The sequence below is a fragment of the Lactuca saligna genome, chromosome 7 (genome assembly GCF_052625555.1).
Source record: "Lactuca saligna cultivar CGN05327 chromosome 7, ASM5262555v1, whole genome shotgun sequence".
In the NCBI taxonomy this organism is placed as follows: Eukaryota; Viridiplantae; Streptophyta; class Magnoliopsida; order Asterales; family Asteraceae; genus Lactuca; species Lactuca saligna.
In genome coordinates, this window is record NC_136423.1 from 165,537,474 (window position 1) to 165,558,158 (window position 20,685).

At 30.7% G+C, this 20,685-nt stretch overlaps 1 protein-coding gene and 1 long non-coding RNA gene across 2 annotated transcripts; both read left to right on the forward strand.

Annotated features, from left to right (window-relative positions):
* The first annotated feature begins 2,792 nt into the window (after positions 1-2,792).
* Positions 2,793-7,810, forward strand: LOC145004040 (uncharacterized). The gene is made up of 3 exons (XR_013662248.1): positions 2,793-3,031; positions 5,974-7,312; positions 7,431-7,810. It is a non-coding gene; the product is annotated as an uncharacterized LOC145004040 (long non-coding RNA).
* Positions 7,811-11,796: 3,986 nt separating this feature from the next.
* On the forward strand, positions 11,797-20,433 carry LOC145003998 (putative LRR receptor-like serine/threonine-protein kinase At1g53440). The gene is made up of 24 exons (XM_078962903.1): positions 11,797-12,093; positions 13,697-13,886; positions 13,984-14,055; positions 14,155-14,223; positions 14,299-14,370; positions 14,450-14,521; positions 14,597-14,668; positions 14,760-14,831; positions 14,912-14,983; positions 15,067-15,141; positions 15,231-15,302; positions 15,388-15,456; positions 15,550-15,615; positions 16,421-16,480; positions 16,565-16,609; positions 16,859-16,908; positions 17,003-17,358; positions 17,465-17,663; positions 17,761-17,895; positions 17,984-18,102; positions 18,204-18,414; positions 18,506-18,743; positions 18,832-18,982; positions 19,887-20,433. Exons 1-24 carry the CDS (start codon positions 11,955-11,957, stop codon positions 20,283-20,285), a joined length of 3,075 nt encoding a protein of 1,024 aa, XP_078819029.1. The 5' UTR covers positions 11,797-11,954; the 3' UTR covers positions 20,286-20,433.
* The last annotated feature ends 252 nt before the right edge of the window (positions 20,434-20,685 follow it).

Here is a 20,685-nt window from a genome sequence, read left to right on the forward strand (position 1 = left end):
GCTTGACCAATTAAAACCAAAGATTGAATGTCATCCACCGTCTTTAAAGGAATCAATATAGAGTTCGTGAATATAACTCAATTTCTAGCTGTCCAAATAAGCCACAACGCCGAGTACATAAGAGAGCATCTCAAAAAACAACATTTTCTTGTTTGTCACATGAGCTTTAAGAACCATCAATAAATCCAACACATTTTTAGTAATCATCGAGAATAACAAGGATCACACACTCAACCAATTTCAGATCGTCTTATAACATAATCACAACCAAAGAAAAGATGATTAACTTATTCATCTTCCAAGCTGTAGAACTAACACCTAGACACCTCTACGGATCAGATTCACGATGACAAGGCTTTTATATATGAGAAACCTACAAACAAAACAATTGATCTTGATTAGAATCCACCGAACCCATTGAAAGTTATATTCAACCCCTTGTAGAATCTGATCAAACATGATTAGCAGAAGTGATTTGACTAAGAAAGTATTGGAATCTCTCCTAATCCATTGCCACTTGTCAGCAACCCTAGAAAACTGGTAACCAGCAACTTCACACATCAGACCATCAAGTTGCTGTAATTCTCAACTCCTTCTAATAGACCTATGCCACTCCCAATGAAACATTACCCCTGAAGCAGCACCATGGACCAATCTGTCTAAAATTAAACAACTTTTATTAGCAGCTAAAACATAAAATTGAAGAAACTTATCGATGTATATACGTATAATTGGTGATCTATAATTCTATATAAAGTTCACTTTGACGAGTTACTAATCCTTACTTAATTTCAAACGGTCATCAATAAGCTATAACCTTTTTCTCCATATTAATTGGAAAATTGGAAAAATAAATTGGAAAACTAGAAAAATAAAAAGTATAACATAAATTTTATATTTTTATTTAGAATATGATCGTCCAAGGTTAATGATTTATACATAGTCTATTAGTCTTCTATTTGAAAAATGAACAAGGACAAATTCACACCAAATCACCAAGACATATATATTATGTCATCACAAACAAAATGTTTTTTTAGCATTTTCCACTTGAGCATCTTAAATGTAATGTGAAAAATAAAATAATAAATAAGGAAATAAATCTAGACAAAAAAAACATAATAACATAAAAGAAATATACACCAAGCAATAATAATACTTTCCAAACGTGTTAGCAAATCAATAAACTTTTTTTTTATTATCCTTGGAAGATTTTACGTGCTTTGAAAGTGTATCTACATTTTAATAATACGATGGTATGTATTTAAAATATAAAGTCGGACATTGTACAAATTTCTATAACCGTTAACCTCTCATTTCATTTTTCTATTTGTTTACTTGGCATAGTACCAACTAGCTCATTATCAACCGATATAAACTGTAGCCAATTTTATGTGCTTATCAATATTTATGTGGTCTTAAAGGTCCATACTAAATGCCAAGATTACAAGTAATATGTCAAATTAGTCAAACATATGATAGATACTTATAAAACTTAACCATAATGAAAAAATCAAACCGATTGATACATTTTTGTTTAGAATTGTAAAATATAAACGACCTTTATACATACGAATAAAATGGAAAGTTTTAGAAAAACTCAACTTATTGTTTTTTAATATGTAAAAAAATTCATTATGTTATTATTTTCTACAATAAAACTATTTTAGTTTCTGATTACGTCTAAAATACTCAAACCTTTGATAGGCAGTTATCTAGACCACATAGTCCTATAAATACTCAGAAAAAACATTAAGTTATTATTTTGTACAATACGTCTTTATTTTGTACAAAAAACTCATTGTCTTCCTTTTATTCCCCATATTTTGCTCTAGAGAAACACCTTGCTAGATAGGACGGTTATCGGAATTACGTAATACCTATTTAGAATTGGCCGCTCTAGAATCATAACCGATGTATGTTTAGATTCGGTATCTTATATATGAAACCGTTTGAGAGATTTTCAGTTCTTAATTTTTTGGAACTGTTGGCAGTTGGTACGAATTAGTGAATTACCTAATGTTTTTTAACTAAAGTTCTTTAAAGTTATAATAAATTAGATAAAATAGCTTATCTAGTTAAGACTGTATATTAGTTAAAAAGATTGCTTTTCATTTGTAGTGAACCATGGTGCGAATTGAATCCCCTCATATAAATTCGATTAGAAGTGCAACTAAAATATTACTTTTTCCATTGCATATCTAGTCTAAATTTGGATAGGAAACGACCTTTATAAGCAAATTTATAATTTTTATATTTCTGGCGGAATTTTATTTTTTCCTCTTTGAACCTTTAATCTAAATTGCCCAATAAGCAAATTTTATATTTGTATTGAACCTATTTTGCCTCAAAATTATACAAGATTTATCAAATCTAAAAATATATATATATTTTTGAAAATACAGACCAACATACAGATAAGATGGAATTTGAATCATTTAATTATTGGTTGATTAATAGAACAAAATATTGTCTTAAGGGAATTTCATAAACAATAGGTATATGACCAAGAAAAAATGGATATTACCATTAGAGATTGACAAAATTCATTTGCTCAATTCTCACTCCAAAAAAATTGTAACAATTTCCAAAAGGATTAATGTCCATGAGGTACTATAAACTATCATGATTTGTCATTTTCATTTTCTAGGGACATCAACTCAACCTTTTGGTTTTAAAATGTCATTAAAAAAAAAAGTTGAGGATAACCCTTATCCCTTGCCATGTCATCAATTCACGGATGTTTAATTACCTAATGTTTTCCAATGCAAAACGAAAAACGTCTACCACATCCTATTCTTTCTCCATTTATAACTTCTCCATTATTATTTTATTCCTATTACATGACACCATCTCCACTTCCTCAAGATCAATGTCATCCAAATCAAATCCTAAATCATCACCATCACATCCTCCTAGAAAACCTTATTTCCTTCTATTAGTTTATGCTTCCATCGTCTTCTACCGATGGTGCTTAGACCATCTGCACATATCAAGCCATCCACCACCTTTTGTTCATCTTCTTGTTCAGGTTCAAATTCCTTCAAATGTCCAGTTTCGAATTTGTTTTTATCATGTCACCAAACCTATACTCTATGTCTTCGATGAAAATCCCATATGAACTAGTTATATGTATGTATGTTCGCTTTGATTTTGTTCTTGATGCAGATTAGTGTTGTTTTAATGTCATGCTAGTTTCGAAGAATTATTTTAGGCATTGTCATATATAAAACGATTTTATTGTACAAAATACTAATAACATAATGCTTTTTTCACATGTTTTTCTAAGACGGTGTAGTCTAGGTAACTTCTATTTAGGTCTGCCGGCTATAAAAAAAAGGTTATTTTAGACCTTATCAAAATACTGTATAAAATAGTTTTACTATAACAAGTGTAATAAATGAAGATCCATTTTACCAAATGTCAATCTTTCACGAGTTTCGATACTTGTCATTTTATAATATTTTTGAAATTAAATAATATACCCCTTGTCAATTTCTAGTTTTTCTATTTTTTAAAATTAAAATGTCGCATAATACTTATATATGCAAAGTATTAAATTTAATAAATATGATAGTGGTTGTAATAAATACGTTTTTTCTTTCCTTATTTCAAAATTTTATTTAAAAAAATACTTAATGTTTATATTTTAATATTTAATTATTTTAATCAACCCGTGTAATTTACGGGTTTTACACCTAGTAAAATAATAACAATAATTTTTTTCCATATATTAATTAGATGATAACATGTTAGATTTTTGTAAGGTTTTACCAAAATAAAACCCAGTAAAGATACAAAAACGTATTTACATTTTAAATACAACTAAAATATAACTTACTATAAATAAAAATGAAAAAAGAAAGGCTTCTTTGGCAAAATACAATTATTGATGCTCATGTGAAAAGAGCAAATACCATTCATGATACCAACACATGCATGGCGGCGAACCACATGCTTATTCCATGACCATACGAAGTTGCAATACTTATACAATGAATGCCCAATCATCCGTACATTCGTCTTCAACCTTCAAACAACATTACTTTTGACATAATTTTAATCTTTACTTTAATTATATTTTTTTCAGCTCAAGTCATTATAAATCGCATCATTTACTTCTATATTATTATTATTTTTTTGGATTTAAGCTTTGATGTCCATGTCATTATGGGACATGTTTGGTACATGAACTAATGAACCAGAACAATGTTTATCAAAGAGGTATTGTCTCAACAAGATCAAAACTTTGATAAATGCAAAAAGTGTCTTAAGAAAATTTAAACGTTTCCTATATGAAAGCTTACAATCTAAATTGTTTTTTATGCATGAAACTCCAGCTCGAAGGCCCATTTAGTCGGATCTATGAATTTCTGATTCATTTTAGTTTTCTTTTATAATCCCTACAAGACCCATGGATTACTTCGATTCATTTTAAAGAAAAAAAATATAAAAATTATAAACATTTAAGAAGTTTGAATTTATAAGAAAAAAATAAAAAAAAATATTAAATTATTAAAATTAAATTGTTTGTTTTTCTTTTAAATTAAATAAATAGTTTAGATAAATAAACAAAGGAAAATAATAAACTTTAATTTTGAAAATTTTAAATTAGAAGGAAGTCAATTAATGAAATTGATATGCATTTATTATTACATTTATTGTAATTATTACATTTAAATATTATTTGAAAATTAATAAAATGAAAAAAAAACCACAAAATGCCATATGAAAAAAAAATTAATTAAAAATAACCACAAAATGATATGTGGTCAAATCAATGAGAATGTGACATGTGACAAAAAGTTCTTTATTTATTAGGGATGATGGTTAATACTTAGCTTAATAAGATATACTTTTTTATTAATGTAATTTTTTTTATTCTTTATTGTTTTTCTTGTTAGTTAGGAATTATATTGAAATTAATAATACACTATTTTGGTCAATATTTACTTTGGAATCACTATTTGGTAAATGGTAATATAAGAATTGTAACTTGGTGTATTTCTGGAGGTTATGTTAATGGTGACAATTAGAAATTTAGAGCATATCCATGTGCAATGAGCTAGTGAAGTGGATCTGGAGCTGGACTTGTATATGGGCTTGTGTAAAGGCCTAACGTTTAAGGCTTGCAGTGCAGCAGTTTATATAATGAATGAAAGTGGATATAAGATAGCCGTTGCAATAAATTATAAAATGTGTCCCAAGTGATTCTGTTATCATTTGCTCAATCTCTTTTTACAAATTTTCTCTATAGCTAAGCTCCAAATTAGGATTTTCATTCAAGATATATGTTAACTTTTTACGTGATAATTTTTCATAATCAGTTTTTTTATTTTGTTTTCTATTAAAGTTTTTCGTGTGTATAATCAGTTTGTGAAAAACTTTTGGTAAAGAAGAAGTTTTATGTTTTCCATCTTTTTGATCTTGAATTTTTTGTTAGATTCTTAGTTGTAGCTAACACCCCTTGGTTTATAAGTTTGAATATCGTATCAGGACCCTAGATTGGTTCTAGTCTAAGCTCTTTCATGTTCGATCCAATTAGAAAACCCTAATCCTTCAATAAGAAAAACCATAATAACTAAAACCCTAACTGAAAATTATGCTTTAAGTTCGCATTTAGCTTTCTGTTGAACAATCGTTTAGTGATCATCTCTTCTGTTTACCGAACCAAATTTATGATATTTGTTATGCTTGTCGAGTTGCATTATGGAATCGCTTTGTTTCTCTTAAGGCACTTGACTCATATCTAGTAGACTATTATTAATCTCAATATTTTTTTAGATTTCTTGCTTCGTATCCCTAAGATGTTTGACAGTTTCAACATTGTTGAAGGCATCCATAAGATTTGTTATCCGATCAATCTTTTATTGTGATATTCTTTTGAAGACGTGCTCCTTCAAATTCTTTATGTACTTGTACATAGTTGGTTATATGTTCATGTAATATCATTTTGTTTGTCTTACAATTCAGTAATATATGTTCAAGCTAGGGACCGATGCTACATTGAAATGTTCTTATCTCACCTTACTTGTAGCAAGGTAGTCATATGTAACATGTGTTCTGGGTCCACTCGCCTTGGCCTATAGGCAAAGTACTTGCATGCGATTGTTTCTAATTTCTTATATCCTATTGATTAAATGTAAAATGTTGATCAATCACCTTTTTAGTGTTCTTGTTCGCTTGCGATGCCTAGATATGCATAAGTAAAGGTAAGGAATCTTGATGGTAGAAGTCTTTATAGCATTGGGATCTAAAAGAATTTTTGGTTGCACAAGTGAAAGCTAAAAAAAAAATACAAAAGAGAGAAAAGTTGTTCGATAAACAAGAATTTGAAGAAAATGATCAAAGATTGAAAACGTTCTAAGGTTGGATTTGGGTCGCTAAATTTAAAGGAAATCGAAAACATATACTTGATGATTCATACAAATCCAAGTTTATTTATCAAGTGAGGGTGTAAAAAGACATATGAGACTTATGAAGGCAATATAGGTGATCGAGAATGAAATCAAAAGTAGTCAGATATATTGTTAAATTTGCAACTTGTGCACAATTCAAATATGAGCATCAAGTGCCTCATAAAAAGCCACAATAATTGCAATAACCGCTATGAAAGTGAGATGAAATTACAATAGACTTATTTTTAGATTCCCACGGACAAGTAAAAGTCACAATGTCATTTGGATTATTTTTGACTGATTAGCAAAGAGTGTTATTTTCTAGCAATAAAGGAGATCACACTACTTGAAAAAATGGCAAAACTATATGTAGATGAAGTTGTAAGACTTCATGTTGTGCAATCAATCACTATGTATGATAAGGAGCTTGATTCATGTCAATGTTTTGTAAGTCATTGCAAGAAGAATTAGGGATAAGTTTTCATTTGAGCACTACTTACCACCTCAAACGGATGGTCAAAGTGAGCAAACTATTCAAACACTTAAACACATGCTTAGAGCATGTGTGATTAGTTTTGGAGGAAAATAGAAAGAACACTTACCTTTGGAATTTACATACAACATGTCAAAAATAATTATTATTTTAGTATTATGAAGCCACCTTATGAAACACTATATGAAAGATAGTGTTGCACACCATTTTGTTGGTTAGAATTCGGGGGAATAAACTTACGGGTCAAGAAATTGTAAATTAACAAATAAAAAGATCAAAGTAATTCAGGCTAATATTAAAATAGCTCAAGATCGACAATGAAGTTACTCCACTATGAAGAAAAGACAATTTGATATGGAAATTAGAGGCTTGTTTATGTTGGAATTGACTTTGAAGGTTGTCATGAGGTTTGGAAAAAGAGGTAAATTAGTTCCTATGTATATCAAAACATTTAAGATAATGACTAAGGTTTAATCACAAGCTTTTAAGATTGATTTACCAATAGAACACGAATAAATACATGATACATTTCATGTTAGGTACTTGAAGAAATATTTTGGAGAAAACGATGACATCATTGTACTAAAAGATATGAAGGTTGAGAATCCCAGCAAGTTGGTTGAAGAATCGGAGGTTATTTTCAAAGAAAAAACAAAGAAATTGAGGAATAAAGAGATTGGTCTTGTGTTGGTTCAATGGAAGTATTCCTTTGGGCCAAATCTAACTTACGAAAATAAAGTAGAGATGATGAAATCCTACCATGTTTTATGGACTACGATGTGATTCTAAGACTAGAATCTTCTTAAGAGGTATGTATTTGTAACATCCTAAGATTTGGTTAATTATGATGTTAAAGAAATAGGATAAACTTAGTTTTTAAATGTTATGAATTTGTTATGTAAAGAGTGTGTTCTTGTAAAAATGGTATTGTAACACCTCCTATTTTATATTCCAATTGTTACAATAGAAAGATAGCGTAAAGTACGTTTTGGTTACAATCAAGAACGATAATACTGAACTTGGCCAAATCTCCAAAAATATTATATCACTTCTACTGAAAATTTAGCATGACCTTTGGAAAACTAGATAAATCCATACTAATACGACCATATAAAATCATCATAAAATAAATAAATATTAGGATATACCAAACTATTTTAATACAACTACATGGTGTTATTAATCCTAAATCGTATTCTCCCTAAAAACATGACATAATGATGTTTGAGGAGTCAAGTTATCTTCCGATCATCATTCCTCATTCCTCGCTATTACTTTTAGAGTAAATTACACGAATAGTCCCTATGGTTTGGGGTAATTTATACGTTTGGTCCCTAACTTACTTGTTTAACTCGGAAGCTCCCTACTGTTTGTTTTTGTTGCGCCCTTGGTCCATGTCTTACCTCAAAAAGACTATTTTGCCATTGATTTTTTAATTTATTTCAATAAACACACACTCAACCCCATTTCCACCTTATTTTACCTTATCTTACTTACCACATCTTAATTAAAATTAATAAAAAAATCAAGGACAATATAGTCTTTTTATGTAATATATGAACCAAACACGCAATAAAAACAAACTGTAGGGACCTTCTGAGTTAAAATAAATAAATTAGGGATCAAACGTACAAATTATACCAAACCATAAAGACTATTCGTGTAATTTACTCTTACTTTTATACTATTCAACTTTTCTATCCAATGCTAAAGAGCATGTCCTTGAGATACATGACATTTAAAATAAAATATATAAGATAGTAATGTCTTATAAGCTACATGAGTTTCAAAAATAATATTACATTTAAAATTTTCAGAAAAGAAATCTTTACTTTGGTTTCAAAATCATGTAAATAAGAGGTATGCAATGCATGATGTAACTCTAGTAAATATAGTGCATTTCTTAGATAAATGAAGCAAATGAGTTTCACCCCCAACAAATCTTTAACCGTAAAAGCTTTCAGGACTAGAACAAAAACTCAAGCCCACAAAAGTAGGTCATCAAGAAAATGCCGAAGTTTCCACCTTGCCTCTTACAGATAAGAGACTCTTCTCTTTTCTTTCTATAAGGGCAACGTGGGACAACCAAATGCCAAGGAATAATGCAAATGACTAACTTCATTTCTAAGTGAATATTTTCAAATATTCATATAATTCATTTAGATGTTTTCATTTGTCAATGGATATTTTCGTTTGATAGGGGTATTTTTGAAAGTGTAATTCACAAAAAACAAAAAAACAAAAAACAAAAAAAAAAAAATTCAAGTGTTAAGCTTTTGAGAGCAGACGGTATGGGCATTGTGGCGTACTCGTTGTGCTGAGGTGGCACCCTCAACGGCATCGTGATGGGGGAGAACACCCCCCCTTCTTGTTACATCTTGTTGTGGTGCTTCTTGTTGTCTCCATGACAAGAAGAAACAAGCTCTTCTATTGGTTGTCAAGTTATCTCTCTCTATCTCTCTCCTCTTAACATGGTGTTATAACACCATGAACACCACCCCCCTTGTTGCTTCTTATTATAACACAACCACAACAGATCCATACCTAATGGTCTGAATGTTATTAGTGGATATTTTCAAACAAGTAAATTCTCTCTCTCTCTCTCTCTCTCTTAATATATATATGTATGTGTGTGTGTGTATATATATATATATATATATATATATATATATATATATAAGTTCAAATAAAAACAGGAAATAGTGTGAGAACGTAAAAACACTATGTTTATGTTATTATTTTATAATGAATGTTATATATGTGTATTGTTGAAGTAATTCTAATATAAATATTAACATTTGGTTATTCATATATTCATTAGAATGTTATAGTTCTATTATAAATTTATATAGGTGCATTTTTGTACTAAATTCTAATTTTAGTTTTAACATGTAACTATTTATTAATTCATTGTTGAATAATGACATAAAGTTGTGGATACAAAATTCATTGCAGATTAATAACATATAAATAATGTTTTTACGTTCTCATACTATTTATTGTTTTTATTTGAACTATCCATATATATATATATATATATATATATATATATATATGTGTGTGTGTGTGTGTGTGTGTGTGTTTATATTATTATATTCTAACTAATTATTACATGGATAAAAACCGATCAAAGATAATAAAAAGAAAGATTAAACTACTAATTCTTACTAAACCAGATGAGGAAGATGATTTACAACCTTCAGGTCGTTAGAAAGTGGTGAAAACAGAGAAAATTCACCTCTAAAATTTTCTATAGTCGCATGGGAATGATTTCTTACGATTAGGGTTCTATTAGGGACAATTTATACCAACTTAGTAGCAAAATCGGAACATACCGCCAGAAAAATTGATAGGTGCGCCACACTTATAAGGAAGCGTGTTATGCCCTTCCTTAAAACTGTCTGATTCGATCGTCTAATGAGGTATGTTGCTTTTTGGGCATATTTGACAAAAACATGATCGTGTTTTGTGGGAAAACAAGATTGAATTAACACTTCGAGGTACCGAAACATGATTTTTGACTATTTTGGAACTGCAACATGTTTACACGATCGAATTTGTGAGGAAAATTCGATTGCATTTTTTACTTTTCTTCATAAAACTTCAAATTAAGGCAAACAATCCTCAAACTCTTTACACGATAGAATTTCTAAAGAAACACAATCGAATTTGTGGGTTTTCACGCGAAATGTTCGTTTTTCATTGTCCAAAATAGCTTCCAAGCACCCTTCATAAGTTCCAAGCTCTAGTTTAGTTCCAATGCTCCATTAAACGCATCCAAAACTGCTCCCAAATCCTTACTCCACTTGAATTATTTGAAAACGACATCAAAACATAAACAGTACGAGAATTCTGATGAAAGACACGAGTTGAACATTATTTAAGTTAATGCATATGAAAATGCATAAAATATGATGCAAAATGTTAATAAAAAAACTATCATAAAAGATATATAAAATAACATCTATCAACTTGGTACTATACCTGAAAACGAACCGAAACCGGTTCTTATATACCGATCCTATAAAATCTCGTTAATCGATTTCAAAGTTTTTTGGGTTTCTATCAATTCCAACCGCTACTTTCATCCCTACTACATGCTTCCAACACAATTGTCTATCATTTCATCATCACATGTCTTCTATTTTCTAGGTAATTATTTTGATTTAAAATAACAAAACCAAAAAATTATTTCTACCACCTTTTGATTAATAAATTGAAACTACACAAATATATTAAAACGTTGTAAACTTTGTTTTTTTTTTTTTTTTTTTACAAAACTTCATTAATGTGTGGTTTGGTTTTCCTTGGACCGTCGTCCAAAATAGAAAAAAAGATGGGAGAGTAGGTATGCTGTCAACACCCTACATTCTTAAATTGTAGGTCATGGATGGAAAAAAACACATTGATGATGATGAATGATGAGACTACAAATTATAACACGACGTAAGTGAAAATATTAATATTAATATGATAATAATTAAAAATGTTTTATTATAAATGGTAAATTATATAAAAAAGGAAACATCTCTTATAAAAATATGTTTCTAAAATAAAAATAAATAAAAATTATTTTTTTACATCAATTATGTAGAACTACTTGCATTAAAAATAATAGTAAATAGGAAACGAAAGAATAGTCATAAACAAACATAGCTTTTGTGATGTTAAGCGCAAATTAAAACACGACAACTACAGGACCTTGTGTAAAGCTCGTCTTTAAATTTTAAAATTAAATGAAAATTTTAAATTGTTTTTATTAATTTCGTTGAACAGTCGTACTGGTCAAGAACGATGTATTTAGGTTACTTGTAGGAAGATGAGAAGATCGTTAAAGTTAACGGTAACGTTGCTGACTTGGCAATAGTTTATCTACCGACTCAACTTTGACTCCCGTTATCATTAACAACTTGCCAATTTCCCATCTCTCTGCAAATAAGAAAACCCAACTGCAATCGCTATTTATCTTCCCGCCTTTCATCTCTCTCTCTCTCTCTCTCTCTCTCACACACACACACACACACTGAGCAAGACGGCGAACTCTAGTCGGTGGAGGCGTTATAATGATAAAAGGAAGTCGCATTATAGAGTCGTTTCTATGGAAGATTTCGGGATTATTCAAGTTCTTCATCCTTCTATTGTTCTTATCGACGAGTGTTCGTGATACCAGATCCGCCGCTCAGCTTTTGCCTGATGAAGAAGGTACAATTTTCCATAATTTTTAATTGCTCTCCGTTCATCAACATTTCTGTTGTTTTAGTCGCTAGCTAGTTATTGTTCTGAATGTTTGAACGAATCTGATGCTTCTCTTGATTTTGACTTTGCAATTTGTGTTTCGAGAAAATTGATTTCGGAGCAAAGCTTGATTTAGATAATCGATTATAGTCGTTATCTTATCCGGTCTTTCTTTTACCCTATGGAAGTCGCATAAACATCTGTTTTGGTGCTCATTGAACTGTAAAAGGAAGCTATACGGAATTGATTTCATTGTACAGCTTTCAAGGAGATAAAAACATTTTTTTCCCAGAAGGTTACAAAAGTTCTGATTACTTCGTTGACTTCATCGAAAATACTTTGATCTTTCCAAAAAGTTTGGCCAGATTTGAACTTAACTCACATTTTAGCAATTTACTTTATTATTATTCAAGTATGGGATATAACGACAATAATAATAAGATAACAAAAATTGAATATATGTCAATATGTCATGAATGATCTAAGATAATTGAGATGACAGGATAAAATATCAAAAATTAGAAAAGTATAATACTTGTTACCTAGGTTTGACTTCTTATATGATCACACTGTTAAGGGAGAGTATTTTATTGTTTTAATGAAAACAAGTAATATTCTTTCGATATTATAGTAGTCCTTTTAAGACATTTCTTAATACAAATATCTTACCATTAGTAATATTTAAAATACATACCATTTAATAATATGATCATATGACGTATTTATCGCCATAGGTATATATGGGCCCCAAAGTTCATATCAACTTGCATCCCTATAACCCTATTCAATTAATTCTGCCTTCAAAATTATCGATCCAATGTAACGTGCTTCCTAGTTCCTTCACCTGTTCACCATGTCAGCTTTGATGGTCCTCTTCTATATATTGTTTTCTTTTTCTTAAATTTTTAACTTTACATAGAATAAAATAATACCCTACCTAACAATTTAGTCCTATTAATTCTACTTTGATTCCTTTACTGCTTTTTCCTTTTTTTTTTTTTTTTTTTTTTCTATCATTGACGAAATAGTTATCTCATGTTCTAGGAGTTGGTTTAAAGGGCCCTCTCTCAGATAGTTTGACTTTGACCATATTGCGTTTGGCCAGCTGGATGCATTTAAGGCTAACCTTGATATAAAAAGACTTTTTTTTTTTGATGAAAAGACATTTGATGTATGTAGATGTGCGGCTGAATGGATGTCGTTTTCTTTTCGTCAACCGTGCAAAAATATATGTTTTTTTTTTTTTTTTTTTTTTTTTTTCATATAGCGTGTATAATTGACATTTATAATTTATAACCTACTTCCTTCTTGTGGGGATTATAGATTATTTCCAACTTCTTGATATAATTTCAATATCGTTCGTTATGATCTTGATCCATTTCTCTAAACAATTTAAATTCTAACAATGAAGTTTGTTCTTTTCCACCAATCTACAAATTAGTTAACCTATCTTTTGAACATTTATTGACCTTTTACCTAGTTTCTGAACAATTCAACTTATTATGAAAGTTTGACAGCTATATGCATGACTAAATAATATATTCCTTTTTTTTTTGTTTGTTTGTAACAGTTGAAACTGTGAGAGTGATAGCCTCAAAGCTAGGAAACATTAGGTGGAATGTTTCTAGAGATTCATGCACTACAGGTGTAGGGCTACAACAGATAATTTCCCTTGATAGGAGAGAGCTTATGGAAGTTGGTAGCAATATCACTTGCAACTGTAACATCACTAATAGTACTTTTTGCCACATAACAAACATGTATGCATCTATCTTTCTTTCTATAACATATACTATTAATTAATTATGTCACCAATTAATGTTTACTGATATTTTCAATACTTGTATTAAATTGCAGCCAGATGAAAAAAATGAACGCGACTGGAGTTTTACCTGAAGAATTTGCAAATCTCACTTTTCTGCAAGAAATGTAAATCCACCAATCACCATCAATTTCTAATTATGTTAAATTATTAAATTTATTAATATGCCTGTTGTATTTAATATGATACATTTTTCATACATACAGAGATCTGACTCGCAACTATATCAGTGGCCCTATTCCCACACGTTTCAGCGAGCTTCCTCTTATCATTTTGTAAGAGTTACTTTTTTGTTTCAAATTTCCCATTTTGCCCTTGTGAATGTATTTTTGACAATGTATTTTCCATAGGGGTGTTTTGGGGAACCGCATCAATGGTTCCATACCTGATGAATTAGCTGCTATTTCTACACTTGAGGAACTGTAAGTAAAGATCCTTCATCCTTGCATTTCATCTCTACTATATCATATGAGAATATGAATTTACTATTTTGACCTTTAGGGTTGTGGAAGACAATTTGCTCGGAGGACTACTTCCTCCACAACTTGGACGCTTGTCTCGCTTGAGAAGATTGTAAGATTTTTTATTATATACTTATTTTATAATGTTTATATTTTAGTGTTGTTAACAAGATTTTTTTAATTGCAGCGTTGCTTCTGCAAATAACTTTACTGGAACTATACCTGATTCATATGGCAATCTGACTAATTTAGAAGATTTGTAAGTCATAGATATCATTTATAAAGTATAATCATGTTCATTAAATAATCTATATAAATTATTGAATCCTTTTTTTTAAACATTTTTGCAGTAGGATAGATGGGAGTACATTATCTGGGAGTATACCTGATTTTATCGGAAACTGGAGAAATCTCACAAGACTGTGAGTATTATTTTAATTTTCACCCTCTTTATTGTCATTAAAAATTTTAAAACTATATTCATATATAATTTATGTTGCAGTGATATGCAAGGAACGAATATGTCTGGACCTATTCCTTCTACAATATCTCGTTTGAGAAACTTGGAATCATTGTGAGAAGACCACATTATTTTGTTTTTGTTGAATTTTCAGTCAATAGACTTTAGCATTATACTTACTTTATAGTTTATATCAGGAGGATATCTGATTTGACTGGATCATCAAGTACCCCATTTCCTGATTTGCGGAATATGACAAGATTGGAGGAATTGTGAGTTGATAAAATTATTTGTATGAAAGAAAATTAAATAATTTAACATAGTAAGTGTGTTGTAATACTTATATTTAATTTTTATACAGGGTTTTCAGAAATTGTTTGCTTACTGGCTCAATACCTACTTACATTAATGGACGATCCAGTTTAAAAGAAATGTAAGTCAATTGCTAGTATTTTTTTTTGGTGCTATAGTTTTATTAATTAAAATTTTTTGTCTGATTTTTATTTATTTATTTACAGAGACCTGAGCTTCAACCAGCTGAATGGTTCAATACCCGATTCATTTCAATTTGTAGACTTTGACACCTTGTAAGCAATTACTTGTCACAATTTTATTTCCTATTTTGATTTTGAGGTTAAATTTGTTATTTGGGAATGTAATATTATTGTACATGGATGTAGGTTTGTGAATAACAACTTACTATCCGGAGGGATTCCACAATGGATATTTGCTCGCACAGACAAGATGTAAGTGATACTGATACCCCTTCACTATTATTATTCTTAGGAAAATTTTCACGAAATAGCAATTTACTTTACTCTTTTTACCAATATAGGCAATATAACTTCATAATTTCCCCATAATATCAATGCCTTTACATTTTTACCAATAATAGCAATATGTAATTCATGATATAAATTTTTTGGGAAAATGATTTACAAGCCCAACCAAGTTTCCAAAATATTCAAAAAACTCCAATCATGTTTTGTCTGTTAAAAAAAACCTAACAAACTTAACATTTTGTCTAAAAAGCCCAACTAAGTTACATTTTTCTGAAACTCAAATAAGATAAATAGATGACGTGACTTATTACCGTATCCGGAAAATGACTTGTTACACCAACAAAGTTTCCAAAACGTTTAAAAAACTTCAATCATGTTTGGACTGTTCAAAAAAAAACCCAATGAACTTAAACAAAACAAAATTGAGATTTTTTGGATGGTTTGGAACTTTGCTGGACTTTTTAGACAAAAAGTTAAGTTCGTTGGGTTATTTTAAACAGACAAAACATGATCGGGATTTTTTGAATAGTTTGGAAACTTTCTTGGGCTTTTAAGTCATTTTCCCAAAAAAAATTTATACATAATGTGTACCAAAAGGTAAGTACGTTGCTTATTTATGGGTAAAATATAAACTACATTTCCTATATTGGTAACGAAGAGCAAAATATGTTGCTATTATCATTATGCTATAAGTGAGTATGTTGGTATGTTGCCATTATATTGATGTTATGGAGTTGGAGCTAAAAGATTACCATTATGTTAACTGCAGTGACTTATCTTACAACGATTTTACAAATACTACACAACAAACTTGTGGGTCATCTAGAGTGTGAGTTTTTTCCTATTTTACCCTTTACCATATACTTTTTTATTTTCATTGATCACTAATTATATATACATTTATTTATAACAGGAATTTGGTTTCAGCCCTATCACCTTCAGCCACTGCAACCAACAGGTATGTCCTATGTCAACCCATTCACAAAAAAACCATAGAATAACAATGTACATTTAAAAAAAAAAAAAAAAAAAAAAAAACTTTACTGATAAAAGCAGTGTACTTTACTATTTTGGGTAAAAAATTAAATTACATTGCTTATATTGTTATAAAGAGTAAAGTACGTTGCTATTTCCTGCGATCTACCACACATAAAACTTTTCTAACTGTCTATAATGATGTCACCTAACATGTTAATGACTCTTTCAGAGAAAGTTGGTGTTTAAGAGACGAAGTTGGTTGCAGCAGAAACCCAACGTGTAAGAAATTAGTAAAAAACCCTTGTCTATTTTGTAAATTATTATATTATATCAGTATCGAAATCTAAATCTTAATCCTTATCTCAAATTCCAGATCATTCTTTGTTTATTAACTGTGGTGGAGATAGCACAGTGTTTGAAGGAAACGAATATCAAAGGGACGTAAGCAACGAGCAAGCTTACTTCTATACAGAATCGGATGGATGGGCTTATAGCAGTACCGGTATTTTCATGGGCTCTGGAACAGCCCCATTTACTGGAACCAATACGGATGTGACAGGTGGCGATATATACACAACAGCTCGCTTTTCTCCAACTTCACTTAGGTACTACGGATTATGTTTGAGGGAAGGGAGTTATAAAGTGAGGCTCCATTTCGCTGAAATCAGTTTCACGAACGATTCCACATTTGCAAGCCTTGGAAGACGCTATTTCGATATATCAATTCAAGTCAGTAACAATTAATGATATTTACGTCTATAATAATAGAATAACACTTCCCAATTTTTTTTTGATCGTATATAAATTTTAGTTTATGAATTTAATTTTGTTTTAGGGTGTTTTGGAGCGGAAAGACTTTAGTATTGTGGAAAGAGCTGGAGGTGTTGGAAATGGGACCTTCATAGATTTTGATAATGTTACGGTTACTGGTAGCACGTTGGAGATTCACTTGTACTGGGCTGGAAAGGGGACAACTGGCGTTCCGGAGCGAGGTGTTTATGGACCTCTTTTATCAGCCATCGCAATAACACCAAGTAAGTAATACTATTATCCCACCTTTTTGAGTGGGACAAAAAATTGAAGAATCGAGCCTAAAAGCATGTATAAATTACTGATTTGACCTTGTTGCAGACTATAATGTCAGTACAGGCGGGATTTCTGCTGGTGCTATTGCTGGAATTGTGATTGGTTCATGCGCGTTTATACTCCTAATTTTAGCTCTGCTTTGGTGGAGAGGCTATATTGGAGGAGACAAAGAAGATAAAGGCGAGACACAATATACATAAAAAATAAATAAATTATGACTTTAAGATTTTTATACAATTCTAACTGCTTTTAATTGTTGTAACAACAGAGCTTCGGGCGCTTGAATTACAAACGGGGTATTTCAGCCTGCGACAAATTAAAGCTGCTACTCATAACTTTGATCCTGCAAACAAGATCGGTGAAGGAGGATTTGGACCAGTTTATAAGGTAAGTTTCAAATGTGGCCTTTTATTTGGGCAAATTGCAGAAAATAGTAACATTCCATTTTTATATTTATATTAAAGTTTATGCGTTTTGTGGAATCACAGGGTGTACTCTCGGATGGTTCTGAGATTGCTGTGAAGCAACTTTCAGCCAGATCAAAACAAGGAAACCGTGAATTTGTGACTGAAATAGGAATGATATCCGCTTTACAACATCCAAATCTCGTGAAGCTTTATGGTTGTTGTATCGAAGGAAAAGAGTTGTTGCTTGTATACGAATACCTCATCAACAACAGTCTCGCACGTGCCCTTTTTGGTAAATAACCACAAACATTTAGTAGTTTTCACTATCCATCATGCAGTTTCCTGGTTGTTTTTAACAAAAAAAAATTGTGAAATTTTTATAGGTAAAGATAACCAGAAGCTTAATTTGGACTGGTCAACAAGAAAGAAGATATGTATGGGAATCGCAAAGGGGTTAGCTTATTTACATGAGGAGTCAAGATTAAAAATAGTTCATAGAGATATTAAGGCCACAAATGTGCTTCTTGACAAGGATTTAAATGCTAAAATATCGGATTTTGGTTTGGCAAAACTTGATGAAGAAGAGGATACTCATATCAGCACACGAATTGCTGGAACAATGTGAGACTGCGTATTTCTTTTTATTTTATATTATTTACCATTTAACTTCATTAAAAATGTGACATATTTTAATGGTGTAAATATGTAGAGGGTATATGGCTCCAGAATATGCAATGAGAGGATACTTGACAGATAAAGCAGATGTTTACAGCTTTGGAGTTGTGTTGTTGGAGATTGTGAGTGGGAAAAGCAACACAAATTATAGGCCAAAGGAGGAGTTTGTCTACCTTCTTGATTGGGTAACTTCAAATTTTTTTTTTTTAATACAATTGCAGGAAATAGCAACGTACTTTGCTTTTTTTATATACATATATGGGCGATACACTTTAATTTTTATCCATAGTGATACTAGTAATGTATTTACGGCTTCTTTTCAAAAAAAGAATTTTTAAAACCGGTTGCCATTTTGAATTTTTTTTCAACTTTTTTCTTATGTGGTAATACAGTATTTGAAGATTGTTTTTGCCACGTCATCATTGGTTGCATACCACATAAGTAAATAAGTTAATTCAATTTCAATCTGAGTTTAGCTCATTTTTTCGATTTTGGTTCATTAAGTTTCCTTTTTGCCGTTTTCCTCCTTGTTTGTGGGTTTTCATAAGGGTTTTGGTCCCTGAAATTTCCTTTTTCACAGTTTTGGTCCTTATTTGAGGTTTTCGTAATGCATTTGGTCCCCGATCCAAATAAAATGACTATATTACCCTCCCTCATAATTCTCTTTGTAAAATTTGTAATATAATAATAATGCAAAACTAAAACTAAAACAAATAACACATATCTATAAAAAAATCAGACAAAGGTTAGTATAGTCATTTTGCTTTGAGCAGGGACCAAAAGCGTTACAAAAACAAGAAATAAGGACCGAAATTGCAAAAAGGATACATTAGGGACCAAAACCAAAAAATGAGCTAAATCAAAAACCAAAACTGTAGTTTCACTCGAAGCAAAAGAGTTGAATGAAAACTCAAATTCGTTAAAAACTGTTGTGTTTGGTAGAAAATCACAACTACATTGTTGTTACGGGTTAAAACTAAAGTATATAGTTCAAATTTATTACAATGGGAAAGTATGTTGCTATTTTCAATTATATTTTAACGGGTATTTCCCTTAAGGCCAAAATTAATAACTTTTGTTTGTAATCAGGCGTATGTTCTACAAGAGCAAGGGGGTCTCTTGGACTTAGTGGACCCAGGTCTTGTTAAATACTCAAAAGACGAAGCCCTGATGATGTTAAATTTGGCTATCCTATGCACGAATATATCACCAACACTTCGCCCACCAATGTCATCAGTCGTCAAAATGTTGGAAGGGAAATTACCACTTTTGCCCCCAGTGGTGAAACGAGGGGTGGGGAATACTGACATAAAGTTTAAAGCTTTTGACATGATGTCACATGATAGTCAAACACAAGTCTCAACTATCTCAGCAGATAGTCAAGGCCCCAGTCTCTGGAATGATACATCCTTGTATAAGGATGAGACACAGGGTATGCCTTCTTCTGGGACGAAGCTTCTTCCCGATCTTTATGATGTTGATATGTGAATCCGTAATTTATTTCTTCATTTATACCTATATTATACATGTGTGAGGTGTACAAAATATGTTTAAATTTTGGTTTTAGATCGATTATCACAATGTAATTTTTGCAAAATTTTGTTTAAATTTGTCTCATGGGCTATGGTTTTTTTTACATCAATTATGTATATGACTAATCGCATTAAAAATAATAAATCAGAAAACGAAAGAATAAAAAAATAGGCTTCTAGCCCAGCGGTGTTAGGTGGTGTCCTCCGGAAGGTTCAAGTCCCGTCGTGGACATAGGTGAAATTAGGTGTTACTGTGCTAGTTTAAGACTAGATTAGTATATTTGTATTTGCCGATTAAAAAAAAAAAAAACCAAAGAATAGTCATAAACATAGCTTTTGAAATGTTAACCGCAAAT

Coding starts and splice junctions, on each gene's coding strand:
- LOC145003998 (XM_078962903.1), top strand. CDS start 11,955: ATGATAAAAGGAAGTCGCATTATAGAGTCGTTTCTATGGAAGATTTCG. Junction 14,224..14,298: donor GAGCTTCCTCTTATCATTTT/GTAAGAGTTACT, acceptor TATTTTCCATAG/GGGTGTTTTGGGGAACCGCA. Junction 15,142..15,230: donor ATGACAAGATTGGAGGAATT/GTGAGTTGATAA, acceptor ATTTTTATACAG/GGTTTTCAGAAATTGTTTGC.